The sequence below is a fragment of the Hemicordylus capensis genome, chromosome 1 (assembly GCF_027244095.1).
Source record: "Hemicordylus capensis ecotype Gifberg chromosome 1, rHemCap1.1.pri, whole genome shotgun sequence".
NCBI lineage: Eukaryota > Metazoa > Chordata > Lepidosauria > Squamata > Cordylidae > Hemicordylus > Hemicordylus capensis.
Genome location: NC_069657.1, coordinates 398,846,191 through 398,859,836, shown reverse-complemented (window position 1 = coordinate 398,859,836; position 13,646 = coordinate 398,846,191). Strand labels below are relative to the sequence as shown.

General features: G+C 44.0%; 1 protein-coding gene across 2 annotated transcripts in view; it reads right to left on the bottom strand.

Annotated features, from left to right (window-relative positions):
• DNAH8 (dynein axonemal heavy chain 8) overlaps window positions 1–13,646 on the bottom strand; it is a 390,116-nt gene that overhangs the window by 365,352 nt on the left and 11,118 nt on the right. The window contains exons 4-8 of one of the 2 annotated variants that reach the window (XM_053305243.1): window positions 10,547–10,631; window positions 6,214–6,362; window positions 5,216–5,405; window positions 3,295–3,458; window positions 472–648 (exon numbers count right to left, since the gene is read on the bottom strand). In XM_053305243.1, coding sequence (XP_053161218.1) covers window positions 472–648; window positions 3,295–3,458; window positions 5,216–5,405; window positions 6,214–6,362; window positions 10,547–10,631 — 765 coding nt within the window. Of the gene's footprint in view, window positions 1–471; window positions 649–3,294; window positions 3,459–5,215; window positions 5,406–6,213; window positions 6,363–10,546; window positions 10,632–13,646 lie in introns of those variants that run through there. The other variant, XM_053305251.1, reaches the window with a different exon arrangement.

Sequence of the window (13,646 nt, the reverse complement as noted above, 5' to 3'; positions counted from 1 at the left end):
TTCCCTTTCCCAGGAAGGGCCTTCTTCCATCAGAGGAATCGAACATTTGGATCCAGCACAATGTTTGCTATCAAGAACCATGTGGGAAACATAGATCACATTAATTCCATGCCAGTGGAAATAATCACTGAGTTATACAACTGAATTAGTACAATCACTCTATTATAGCCATTAAAGCTGCTCAAAAGTATCGAAGGAATCTTTTCAACCTTTTCAGTGCATGCTAATGGAGGGAGTTCTATGAGCGATTAGAGAAATAAACCTTAGTGGCAGTTATTCTGAATTAATTAAACTGGATTAATAGAGTGTGCTCTTGTGTATGTGGCAAAGCCATGAATAACATCATGGAACTGGGAGAGAGGGATTGCATGGCGACAGCATGATAAAACAAAGAAATAAACACATGAGAGCTTAGACACTTACTTACAGTAAATCAGTGAAATTGTTTTTAAGAAAATGTAGGAGAGTTACCTTAATAATTTTGGAACGTGTAACATTTAGAACATTGATAACAGCCTTGCAGTTTTGTCCTTTGATCTGCTCAATAATAAAATTAAATTTAGCAGACATACGCTTCCAATGTTCTAGTTCAGTCAGAGGACCCGAGTCATCAGCTTCCTTTCTCATCTGTTCACTCTCAATCAAAACCTGCAATTGGTGAAAATTATCTAAATGTATAACAGAAGTTTATCATTTGGCTATAGTTATTTAATGCTTGACATGGTCATTTTTAGTTCTATCAATACATTATTTTCTACAGCGAACCCTAACAGCCAATCATGGATGTGGATAGGAATAAATGGGCTTAAATTCAACTAAACCTATTTAATTTACGCATTACTGCTTTCTTATCCTTTCCTCCCTCCTGTTGATTATTATGGTCATTGATATAACTTATTTCAAATGCAAAATTCATAGGCTGCAATCCAGAAAAAACGGTTTAGACATGCAGAGGGGCACTGTGCTTGTAGGATGCATTTTCTTTTACATTTGACCCACAACAGCTTCCGCTGAAAAGGCAAGTCGCATTCTAAGCTGAACAGTAGCTTGTGTTTTTGGCAGTGGGAGCTGCTGCAGCAAAAATGTCAAAGAGAGTTCTATCCTACAGATGTGGTTCCTAAAATAACTTATGTTTCAAATAGCTTATTTACAGGGAGTCCTACAGCTGGAAGTGTGGAGGCAGCAGGAAGCTACAGCCCCACCAAAGATTCACCAAGGACCTCTCACAAGTATAATTAAGCAAAATAGACATAAGTAGTAGTCGAGGATGACTGACTGACTGAAAAGGAGTGTGTGCAGACTATTCTCTCTTGGACCCAGCAACAGATTATAAAGCCTTGCTTGCTCTGACAAGGAACAGAGCAGTGCTGGGGTGTGGAGGGAGGGGTCCAGGATAGTTGGGATCAGTCTGAGAAAGCTACTGTGTGTGAAAAGAGAAAGAAAGGTTGTTCACATGACCGATGCTTACCTGGCTGAGGAGGGCTGGGGGAAAGTCAGGAGCCGTCCTGCCTTACCCCAAACAATCTATGCCGTTCTCAGGCTTACCAACACTGCGTGCCCACATGAGCAATGTGCGACGGCTCCAAGAGTGGCGAGGGAATGAGAGGAAAGTAGGCTGAGGCTTCTTGCATCCCACAATGCATCACATGAGGACCAAGCACTCTAGCCGTCCACACGATGAGGGACTGGGGTGGAAGTGAGTATTTATGCTCTTCTACCTCGCCCGGGGAGAATACTCCGGCTACTCAGCAGGGCAGTGCCAGAACTGGGCTCTGTCCCAGCGCTCTACATGAGCAGCCCTGCCTGGATAGGGCTGTGCAAGCCCAGGTAGCACTGCTTGTGTGAACAGCCCCAGAGAGTTGAGGTTTAGAGGAGAAACCAAAATAATCCTGAACTGTAAGATTCCAATTCTACTATTCTATTAACATTAATGAACTGACTGCAGTTCATTAATGTTAATAGGATATCAGTGCAGCTGCCTGATATCTCTTCTGATTATAATTTTAAATTTAATTGGGCCCATTTGTAGCCTGTGCCTGCTGCCCTCACCTTTGCAGTAGATTAGGCTTAATCTAAATCTAACTCTAACTGTCCAAGCATATGCATATTTACTTCTACTACTGAATTCACTGAGTGTGCCTAGGTAAGTGTGCCTAAGAATTGCCACTCTTAAATGGCTGAAGTGCAGGTAAATTTCTGAGTAAACTGTATTCCATATGCAGATTGAAGTGAAAGGAAGGGAGGCCCCAAATTCAGAGGATGAAAACACACTTCAGAAAAATTAAGAGATGTTATGCTAATGGCAAAGGGCCTAGGAGTGAGGAGAACAAAACAGAAACAGACACATACGCTGCTTCAACTCTCCTCCATATTTCTATAGGTTAGTGCTGTTTCTCTAGTCCTCAAAGGCTGCCCTATCATAAAGCAGATAAAGATGGTCATCTCAGACCAGCAGGTTTATATGGGCAGAGGCGGCTCCAGAGGAGAGGCAAGGGGGGCAAGTGCCCCCTCAGACAAGGAGTTTCCCCCCACCTGCCCCCATTTCTGTTTCAGAAATCTAATATGTGGGACACCGTGTGTCCAGCCATAAATGCATTTTGCCCCTTCTGTGTCCCCTTTGATTTTTTTCCCTGGTTCCGCCATTGTTTGTGGGGAGTAGACTTTTCTTGCAACACGCCATCCCCATCTGTTGCCTCCTTCCATCTTCTCCAGTTTGTAGAAAAAAGGAGCACATAAGGTGCCCTAAGTGGTTGATGAGCATTCCCTCCTCCAGCTGAGACCAAAAGGAGGAGGGGGCTAGCTAGCTTAGTCACTACAGGGGTGGAGGAGGGGCAGCAGACCAAGAGGAAATCTTGCCTTGCTGCTCTCCCAACTACCTCAGTGCTGGCCTGCTCAGGATGGCCACGTGTCAGCCACCTCTTTTCTTCTTTCCTGTGTGGTTGCTAGGAGGTCCCAGCTACTCCACAGGATCAAGAAATAGGCCATATCTGGCATAAGAAAAAACCTAATGGTTTTATTTCTTTCATAAAAATGTTGGGGGAAAGCCTGGTTGCTTGATGCCTGGTTGCGCAACATCCATTACTTCCTGTCTGTCATGAGTCCCCACACTTTAAAAACACTTCCAAGGACCCTACTTGTTTAGAATGTGGCCATAAAACTTCATTTTCCACAGTGCTTTGTTGAGATACACTTCACACACAAATATATTATATACAAGTATTACACACACACAGAGCACCATGTGTACTGTAGAAATTCTGGATTTTAATAGCTAATGTACAATAATAAACTTACTTGTTCAATTTGCTTATACCATATCATAAGCACATCCTCTAACTGATGAACCATTTCAGGATTAGCAGCTGCTGCTGTTACTTCCTCGAAAGACTGGAGTTTAGAAAAGTCAATGTAATCTATTTTTCTCAGTTCTACAGTTCCTTCAATACTCACTCTAGCACCTTAAATAAATCATAGACAACACACTCAGATGCTGTCATGTGTTTCATTCAGCACAATTTCCTGAACTAAACAACTTACCCCAGGGGTTCTCAAACTTGAAGAATCCCCAGATGTTGTTGGACTACAACTCCCATAATCCCAGACACAATATCCTGTGGCTTGTCATGAGGGGAGCTATAGTCCAATAATATCTGTGGAACCAAATTTGAGAACTCTGCCTTACACAATTTGCATCTTAATTGAAATAATGTGTCCTGCTGCTGCTCATTCCATCCCCCATCTCTGAAGGGTTGTAGCTCAGTGGTAGGAGCACACATGCCTTGCACGCAGAAGGTGATGGTCCCAGGTTTGATCTCCAGGTAGGGCTGGGAAAGACCCATGTCTGGAACCCCAGAGAGCCACTGGCAGTCTCTGTAGGCAATACTGAGCTAGACTGACCAATGGTCTGACTCAGGACAAGGCAGCTTTCTATGTTCATAGGCTCTCACAAAATCTGGATTTGGTGCAGCGGACAACTACGCTTACTAGGCTCCTTGATACCTTTATGAAATAAAAACTTCTGATGATACATTAGCTGAAAGGCATCTTCATTTATTCCTGATTTTCAGGCCTTTCCATTTTCTCTTGCCTCTTCCTGTATTGCTCAAAGCAGAAACCCATAGCGTTTTAGCAGGTGGAGACCTCTACTTCAGTGGTAATGAAAAGAGATGGGAAGGCAAATGCAGGCCAACAGGTGGCACTGCAAAAACTAGTGCAAGGAGGGAGAACTCCATGTGGCCTTGGGTTTTTTGTTTGCTTGTTTGTTTTTTAAAATTCCCTTTGCTTATTCCTGTTTCCAGGCAGCAGAAGCAAGCACACATACCAGTTCGGATGCTGTTCTGCATTTTGTAATTTGTATAATGTATTGTATTATGTTTTATTCTTTCTCAGCTGCCTTTAGTACAATTTGAAGAAAGGCAGCACACAGGGTTTTAAAAAAATAAGAAGATAAACAAACACCTACATTGCAACTTAGGCTGTACTATTTTCAAACAGCCCAGCCTGCAAGACCAAAAAAAGCCCCCCAGTAATACAAGAAATAAGGCACCAGGTATTTGTTCAAAACGCAAGAAGCCAAAATATATTATCACCCAGATTTAGGAAGGATGAGCCACATGTAGAATTGTTTGGAGCTGCATAGTTGAAAGTGACCGTGTCATCACATCAGGCAGATTGCCGTGTAGATGTGGTTCACATGCATAAAAGATTAGTGTATGCATAAAAGATTACTAGTCCAGGACCTTGTGCAGTGTACACTGTGATCCTAATCAGGGGTGTGGCTAGGGGAGAGGGGGCTTGTGTTCATCGCTCTCTCCGGCGGACCCTCGGAGTGAGGGAAAGTGAAGAAAATATGGAGGGGTGGAGCTGGGGGGGCCCAGGTTCTCTGAACCCATTCGCTCAACTATAGCTACACCTCTGATCCTAATTAATCGCCACTGTGCCGCCTCTGGGCATGGTCAACTCTTGACAGTGAAAAACACCTATTTGGGGGAAAGTATGAGAATTAAATCCAGCTCTCCTTTCCACTTCAGTCTCCCAACAGGTGATTGTGAATGCTGACCACCTTTGTGATATAAGCACAGATTCCTGTGCATAGCCCCATGATCTTTTGATTAGGATCCGTCTCTGAAACAAGTATACAATAGGCACAGTATTTCATTATCAAATATCTTAAATGAATTAAGCTCATTATTTCTTAATTCAACATGGTTCTTACCATCTAAAAATGAAAGATATCTGTTTAGAGTTTCAGTAAAACTCTGTTTTTCACACTCTCCCTGTTTGGTTTGATTTAAAGCACCCCAGTTACTTGTTCCAAGAATAGCTGGTAGAAATATATTTGAAATAACATGCTTGACCCCAGGGAGGAGCCCTTCACTTCCATCCAGTATTGAAAAGTATACATCCTGAAAAATGAAACATTAGGGCAGCTATTAGAGTCAAAAGCACAACAATCTGTTATGTAACAGTCTTTGGTTTTAAATTTAAAAAACAAATAAAAGGCCCTTCTGACAGTACTCTGGTCCATCAGCAAACCAGGCAGATTAGGCTATGAGAATCAAAGATTGTTACAAGGCTTCAGTACTGGCCTGAATGCTGTTTACTGATCTCTGGCCCGAATCTGGTCATCTGACCCCACATGCCAAAGAGGACTGCACTGGACCCTATTAAACTCCTGCCTCCAGGCTGAGATCCAGTCTGGGCAACTCTTCCAACTGAGTAGCATCACAAATCCTCTTGCTTTGCCTCACCTCTTCTGATCTGGTATCTGACCACTAACCCATCCTTGACCATATATTCTGTCTCTGTCTCTCTGCCTCTCATCAACATGACCACCAACCCATTGTCAACCATGCCTGCTACCTGCGGTCCTCCTCTTCTCACCTCATTTGGTATTCAACCCTGGCCCAGCCTCGATCATATCTCCTCCCTCTAGCTCTTATCTGTCTATTCTAGTACTTGTCCAGCCTCTCTATGATTGTCTGTGTTAGAACCAGACTTCTTTGCTGAGGAACCAAGGCCTGACACTTCACTGAGAGAGACCTCACATGTGGTTTGGCCCATCATTATGTGGCTTGGCCCATAAAGATGTATTGCAACCATCTAGGAGTCCTCTCTCTGCCACTGTCTTGCCTGCATAATGACATGTGTTTTGCATAATAATAATAATAATAATAATAATAATAATAATAATAATAATAGGGGAAAGACTACCTCGTGCATCGATTTAACATTCACAGCCACATCACTCCTAGCGCGTACAAAAAACAGGCACATTCCTTTGAATTTGTCTGGCGATTCATCTACATACAATTTCATCATTTTAGTTCCTTTTATCACTCCTGGAATTGATCTACCACATTCTGAAAACAAGCAAATCCACACATTTTAAAAAGATTTCACTCTTTTCTTAAAGATCCGCTTAGCTGTGATAGTGCACATAGTGGCTTGTGTTACATACAGTGGCCTCCTGGGTTTGAAAAGTGGGGCAAATGCAACTTGCTATACTGTGGTTCTTTTTATAGGTTACAGGTACCTGCATTTATGCTGGCTTCATAATGCCTCTATGTTGGTGTATAGATGAGTTTTATTTAGTCCTGCAGCAACAGATAGCTTCCAGATAGGCCCATGACGGCATATTTTCAGAATTTTTTAGTTTATGGGTTTGACTGGAAGCTAGAAATAGGCTCAGTCCCTTGTTTTTAAATTGTAAATTAAGAATCATCACTAAGGCTATATCTGCACTAGCATCTGTCTGTTGCAAACCTGTTTGGTTTGTTCCCTGTTGTTCCAGTGCTGCTCCTTGCAAATTTCTAGTACAGGCATCCACTTCCAACTCTCAAGACTGTGGACTATTCTTCAGCCATATGTCCAACAGTCCTACAGCCTTACACATTGGTAGCCTCGGCATAGGCACTTGCCTAGGCACTTCACTCAGTACACACTAAGGGTCATTGGAAATGCTCAAGTTATATCTGACATTCCCAGACAATTTCAGATGTCTGGTGATTTCAACCAGATAGAAATGCAGATGAGCTTTAGTTCACTGGCAGGCCTGGCTCTGATAGTGAAGAAGGTTCTAGGACCATCTCCAGGATGTAGGACACTGCAATTCCTCTGTCCAGTCAAAAGGGAGGGGGATTGTGGTAAAGTTAGAAGTTGTGTAAAGCACTAACTTTCATGCTAAAAACCATGGAAGCAGAAGACAAGATATGGAATGAAGTGTAAGTTCAGAAATAGTTCTTTTGGATCTCTTTGCTTTCTGGTCACTTGAAAATCAGATTATGTACATTTTCCAAAAATATGTACATACATGCCAAAAATAAAAATAAAAAATCACCAAGAATCAGAGCTGAATAGTTCACCTTCATAATATATACTTCCAGAATTTTCAAAGCAGATTTTGTCAAATGCTTAATATTTTATCTATCTATCTATCTATCTATCTATCTATCTATCTATCTATCTATCACATTTTACTACTGCCCAAAACGTGAGTTCTCTGGGTGGTTTACAAGACAATAAAAACCAATACAAAGATTAACACATTAAAATTTAAAATGTTAAAACTATTAAAACACAATTAAAACACAGTTAAAACAATGAGGCACTTCCCACGGTCAGCAGGAACCGCCAGATGGGGTTAAGTGGGAGAGCGGGCTTAGCCCGCTCTCCCCGCAGAAGATCCTGCAGTCTGCCCTGGGTGACTGGATCAGCTGCGCACACGACGGCCAGCTCCGTTACGTAGCCGTTGGGCGCTTGTGAGTTTGGAGGCCACGCAGTCCCTGGAAGTTCCAGCATCATGCTCTGCACGAGCGTACAAAGCATGCTGGAGAGTCCCCCGAGCCAGGAGGCTGCTTTTTAGCCTCCTCGTGAGTTGCCATGGCGCGGAGCCACGGCGCAGTAACACACGATCCATTAACCTGGGCTAAGGGGAGGGGTATTTAGGGCAGTTTGCTGCCGAGAGCCACTCGGCTCCCGTGGCAGCACATGACCGCCAAAAAAGCGGGCTAGGCTCCCTTAGCCTGCTTTTTGGCGGTCATGAGAATTGCCTCATTGTCTAACAATAGGCAGAACATTGTAGGTTTAACTAAAAGGTTTAAAAAGTCATACATACATCTCTCAAGTTCCCAATCAAACACATATATTTCAAAATTCCAGAAGACTTTTTGTCAGTTCCAAGTCTCACCTTGGAACTAGAAAAACTTTAAGACTGCCACATGTTTTCAAGATCAAAGGAATCACCAGATGCATTGGCCTTCATCTGGTGGGTAAAGATTCAAAACAGGTTCATCATGGGCCAATCTAATATTGGTTGCACTGGGGCACAATCAACCACCATTTTCTTATCTTTAGAGGAGCAGGGAAAGAAGATTATGCAGAAAGATGGGGCTGCCACATGGAAAGAGATAAGGAGATAGCTGAGAGGGAAGAGAGAGAGGGAAGTAGAAAAATGAACATATAAAGTATTTTTAAAAGGGACTCTCACATTGCATGTTCTGGTTAAATGTGGTCCTGGACTGAAAAGAAGATGAAGACTACTGAACCATGGGCATCCAAGGGACTTTTTCTGAGGCTGTGGCAAAGCCAACAATACAATACACCCTCCCTGGGAGTATGCCCCATTTAATTTAATAGAAACCATCTGAATCCGGGGTGGGGGGACTACTCTTTCTTGCCCCCACTCTCTGGATGGCCAACTGAACTACAGTATTGAAACTATAACATGAGCAGCAGCCCTTAATTGCTTCTTAGTATGAAGGATTATTCTTATTAATCCTCTGAAATGAAAGTTTAGGAGAATTAGGAATCGTTCTGAAGCAACCACAGTTCCTAGACTAGTTTATTTTATGCAGTTTTCATTGCTGATAATGCTAAAGGATTCATTTTAATGTTGCTGTTCTTCAGAAGTTTTTTTTTTTTTTAATTATTCTGTTATAATGTTCATGTCAGTCACCTTGAAGGTCCTTTCTGGCAAAAAGGTTGTACATACATGTAATATATCAATGAATCGAAGATCTCCGAGGTTTATTAATGTGAGCCAGCATGGTGTAGTGGTTAGAGTGCTGGACTAGGATCGGGGAGACCCGGGTTCAAATTCCCATTCAGCCATGATACTTGCTGGGTGACTCTGGGCCAGTCACTTCTCTCTCAGCCTAACCTACTTCACAGGGTTGTTGTGAATGAGAATTCAAGTATATAGCACACCACTCTGGGCTCCTTGGAGGAAGAACGGGATATAAATGTAAAAATTAATAATAATAATACTATAATAATAATTAATTTTAGGTGTGTAATTAAAAGCATAAATAACAAAGAACTTCTAAATGTCACATGAAGTTTAAAAATCAATACAAGTATAAAGCTGCAACATTGCAGTATATCCCTGGTATGCATGTGTTACCAGAGTTGAGCAAGAGCTTAAATGTGTCAGGCCTCCTCAGAAACACAAAGGTATAAAATGGCTGGTGAGAAAACGAAAGAGTTTTAGCCAGCTTTCCCCTCAGAAGCAGAAGGTGTTGTGACTGTTTTGAAGGAGAATTCTTGAAGCTGAAAATTTTCCCATTCTTTTTAAGCCCTCCTTCCACCACTGAGTTCCATTAACTCTTCCCACCTGGTTGTCTATTAGCTAGGGGTGTGGGGGGGGGGCGGCATTTTTGGATTGAATTTGGACTGACCCACCAGTCTGCAAACTTCGACGGAATTTTGATTTGACCGAACTAGCTCAAAACGGTTAGCTGGTTCGAGCAGCTATGTGTATGTAAGAAAGTTGTTTGTACTAAAGGGGATACAGCTTAGGGTGGCCAGTGAGGGCAGGCAGCACTGGGGGGAGGAGGGGAGGATGAGAGCAAGGCACCTTTAAGAGTAAATGAGAAGATGCTGGCAACTCACTGATCCAGTACTGCTCCTAGAAGCTGCAGCTGCAACGGCACTCCCCCCAGGAGCCCAACAAAGTGGTAGTGGTGTGGCCCAGCACTCACTCACCTGGCCTCTCCACATGCATGGTCATACAAACAGCCTCTGCACATGCACAGAGGCCAGGTGAGTGAATGCTGGGCTGCTAGTTGGGCAGCCGCCAGCGGAATATGTCTAGCTGCTCGAACTGGCAAACTGTTCTACCACGAACCAGGCTGGATTCAGTTCAGTCTTGGACTGGTCCGCCTTTCCTGATGGCTGTACCAGTTCGCGATCAAACTGTTGAACCGACCCGGTTTATGGCTGACCAGTTTGCTATTGAACCATTCATATACACCCCTACTATTAGCTGCCTTCTGAATCCACAAATATTCCTTCTTAGCTGCCTTTTGAATCCACAGATTTCACTGGGGCAGTTTTGGGTTCCCCCCTTGGGTTTTTATTTTTGTTCATATGTTTGTGAAACCAACATATTTGCAGTCTGTGAAATATTGCAGTTTGTGAAACCAGCATATTTGAGAGACTCCCAGAACCTCCCTCTAGCTCACAGGTCCTCTGGTTAAGCACCCAAAAAGATCATAACATTTCCAGCTCTTTTGGAAACAGAGAGATAGATAAAATTAACATTTACCTACACCGGGCGCTTCACCCTCCTGATACACGAACTTTATTGTTCTGCTTCCTCCTTTGGCAAAAAAAGCATCAAATGCTTGTAACTGTTAAAATAAAAACAGATAGCTCAAAGTCAGTTTCTTTTTGTGATTTTTATTTCAAAGAAACAACTAGTAGAGAATGTTTATAACATAGCCAGGGAAACACATGAAGGATAAGTTTAGTCCAATACTTTGTGGCTCCAATAAGTCACAAACACAGACAATTTCTCAATAAATGTAACTAATTAATTATGTTGGAAGCTTTTTTTGGAAAGAAGTAAGTCTGCCCTACTAACTTGGCAAAGAGGCACCTTTTAATGTGGTGATTCTCTTTATTTAGCGTAGGGAGAGTAAATGGCCATATCCACCTCCAGCACAGTACCTCCAGTGACTGTTGCTGGTGTCTATCTTATGTGGGGGGTTTTTAGATTGTGAGCCCTTTGGGGACAGGGTTCCATCTTATTTATTTGTTATTTCTCTGTGTAAACCACCGTGAGCCATTTCTGGAAGGGTGGTATAGAAATCGAATAAATAATAAATAATAAGTTTAGTCGACATCATCCAAACACAACTTCCCATATTTTTAAAAACCAATATGACTTTAATAGGCTTTGGGTGATTTCCATACAGCTGCTTTAGAGATCTTTACCACTGTAGGTTTACAATTAATTCCATATCAGTTTCTTGCAACTCACCTTTAAGATAACTTGAGCTCTATTTGGAAGGTATACTAAAGATGCTGCACATGATTATAGCATCAAAAGCAGGTTTGGAATTCCCAGGCCAACACACTACTCACCCCTTTCACCACACTCTTTATTTGTCTGAAGAGGTAAATACTGTGACCATGATGGCAGGCATTTCCATGATCAGCAACCAGGGGCAAACCAGGCTGCCGATGACAGAAATGCACACCATCATGGTTACAACATTTGCCTCTTCAGACAAATGCTGTCATAACCATGAAGAGCGCAGTAAGGAGGGTGAATTACGTGCCAAAGCAGGTTGTTCAGACCTGCTTTCAACACTGTGATTATGTACAGCATCTTTTACTATACTTGTGGAGTATAGGATGTTAGAGCCAGCCATATTTTTAATCAAAAAATCACCACTTTCTAATAGTTTTGATAATGGGCAGCTCCAAAATGTATGCCACAGGCTTACCCATTCCCAGGCCGACTGTTGCTGTGGCAGGAGCCCCTTCCTTTCCCGGGGTTCTCTTGGGACCAGCGGTGGTGGCAGTGGTGGCAGCGGGGTCCAACGGGCGTGGAGCTGAGTGTGGTGCAGCCACAGAAGGTCTCAACACCCAGGCATGGGCTGCTACACTTTTTGAAGGCATTGAGCCTCCAAACGGCTCCGGGGTGGGCCTGGATGTTATGGCACAGCAGTGCCCAGAAGTGAGTCTGGTGGGACTGGAAGTGCCTATGGGGGTGGGACTTCTGAAGTGGGGAGGTGGTGCCCAAGATTAAAGGATATGTAGTCCATGGTGATGGTGGGGGTGGTCCCTGCTGGAGTCAGGGAAGAAGGTTAAGCTCCTCTGAGGAGAGGCTCAACAGAGTGACTGACCAGGCAAGAGAAAGAGTTGGGTGATGTAAACCCCCTCCCCAGTGTGCTCTGAGACCCAGGGGGAGGAGAAAAGAAAGATTAAGTAGCCCCAACAGGAGAGCTTTTATAGGTTCTGGCTAAGGAGATGTAGATAAAATAATTTTTAAAATGATATTTTGAAGCTGAAGAGATTAATGTAGGCAACACATTACTGAAAATCTATACAAAATAGCTGAACCCGCACAGATTATTTGTGCGCTAGGACTATGTTGCTCTCCTTGCCTCCCACCACAGCCCCTGCTTTATTGCTCAGTGTCAGCCACCCACTCTCACTTGCCCCCTCCCTGCCACTCGCTCACTCACTCGCCCCTTCTCTGCCACTCACGCATTCACTTGCCCCCTCTCCACTGCTCACTCACTCACTCACCCCCTCCCTGCCGCTCACTCATTCACTCGCCCGCTCCCTGCCGCTCACTCATTCACTCGCCCGCTCCCTGCTGCTCGCTCATTCACTCGCCCGCTCCCTGCTGCTCGCTCACTCGCCCCTCCCCACTGCTCGCTCAACTCCTCCTCGCCGCTTGCTCTCTCACTCTCTGCTTGTTCTCACTCACCCCCTCCCTGCCGCTCACTCACTTATTTGCCCCCTCTCCACTGCCTGCTCACTCACTCACCCACTCCCCGCCACACACTCAATCACCTACCCCCTCCCTGCCGCTCACTCACTCATCCCATCCCCGCCACTCACTCACTCACTCACTCGCCCCCTCTCCACCTCTTGCTCACTTACTCGCCTCCTCCCCACCGCTCGCTTGCTCACTTGTCCCCTCCCCACCACTTGCTCCCTTTCTGCCACTCACTCACTTATTCACTTGCCCCTTCCCACTGCTTGCCCCCTCCCTACCACTCACTCACTTGCTCACCCCTCCACTCACTTGCCCACCCCTCCCTGCTCACTCACTCACTCGCCCCCTACCTGCTTCTCTTCCCTATCTGCATATGGTATCCCCACTGCCCAATCACCATGATGCTTCTGTTCTGTTACCTCTGATTGGTAAAGCGTAGAGATTGCCATGTATGACCTTAGTGTATTATATAGAGAGATGTTACATTTGAAATAGTAATAGATCATTCTCCCACTTGCTTTTAAAGTTAAATCATGGTATGCTGCTCGTGTGCAGCGCCAGAATCCGTGCGGATCCTGGTGCTGCCTGCCCACTGCCTTTAGCCAGGGTTAAAGGTGTTGGGAGATGAACTTCTAGTGCATTGAACTTTTGCACCAACTGTCCTAATGACCACTAGGGGCATTGGGAGTAGAGACAGTGAGTCAGGGTCTCCCTATCTGTCCCTACTCTATGACCCCTGAACTGACTCTGCAGCACTTCCTGTGCTGCGTCACAATCCTTCCTTTCCTCCTAGAGAGCAGATGGAAACATCTCTCTCTCTCCTTACCTATCCACTATGTAGTCCTTTAGATTAGAGATAGGTCTTTCCTATCTAAGTGTATTTAACCAATAAATATTTAGTGTTTAGTCA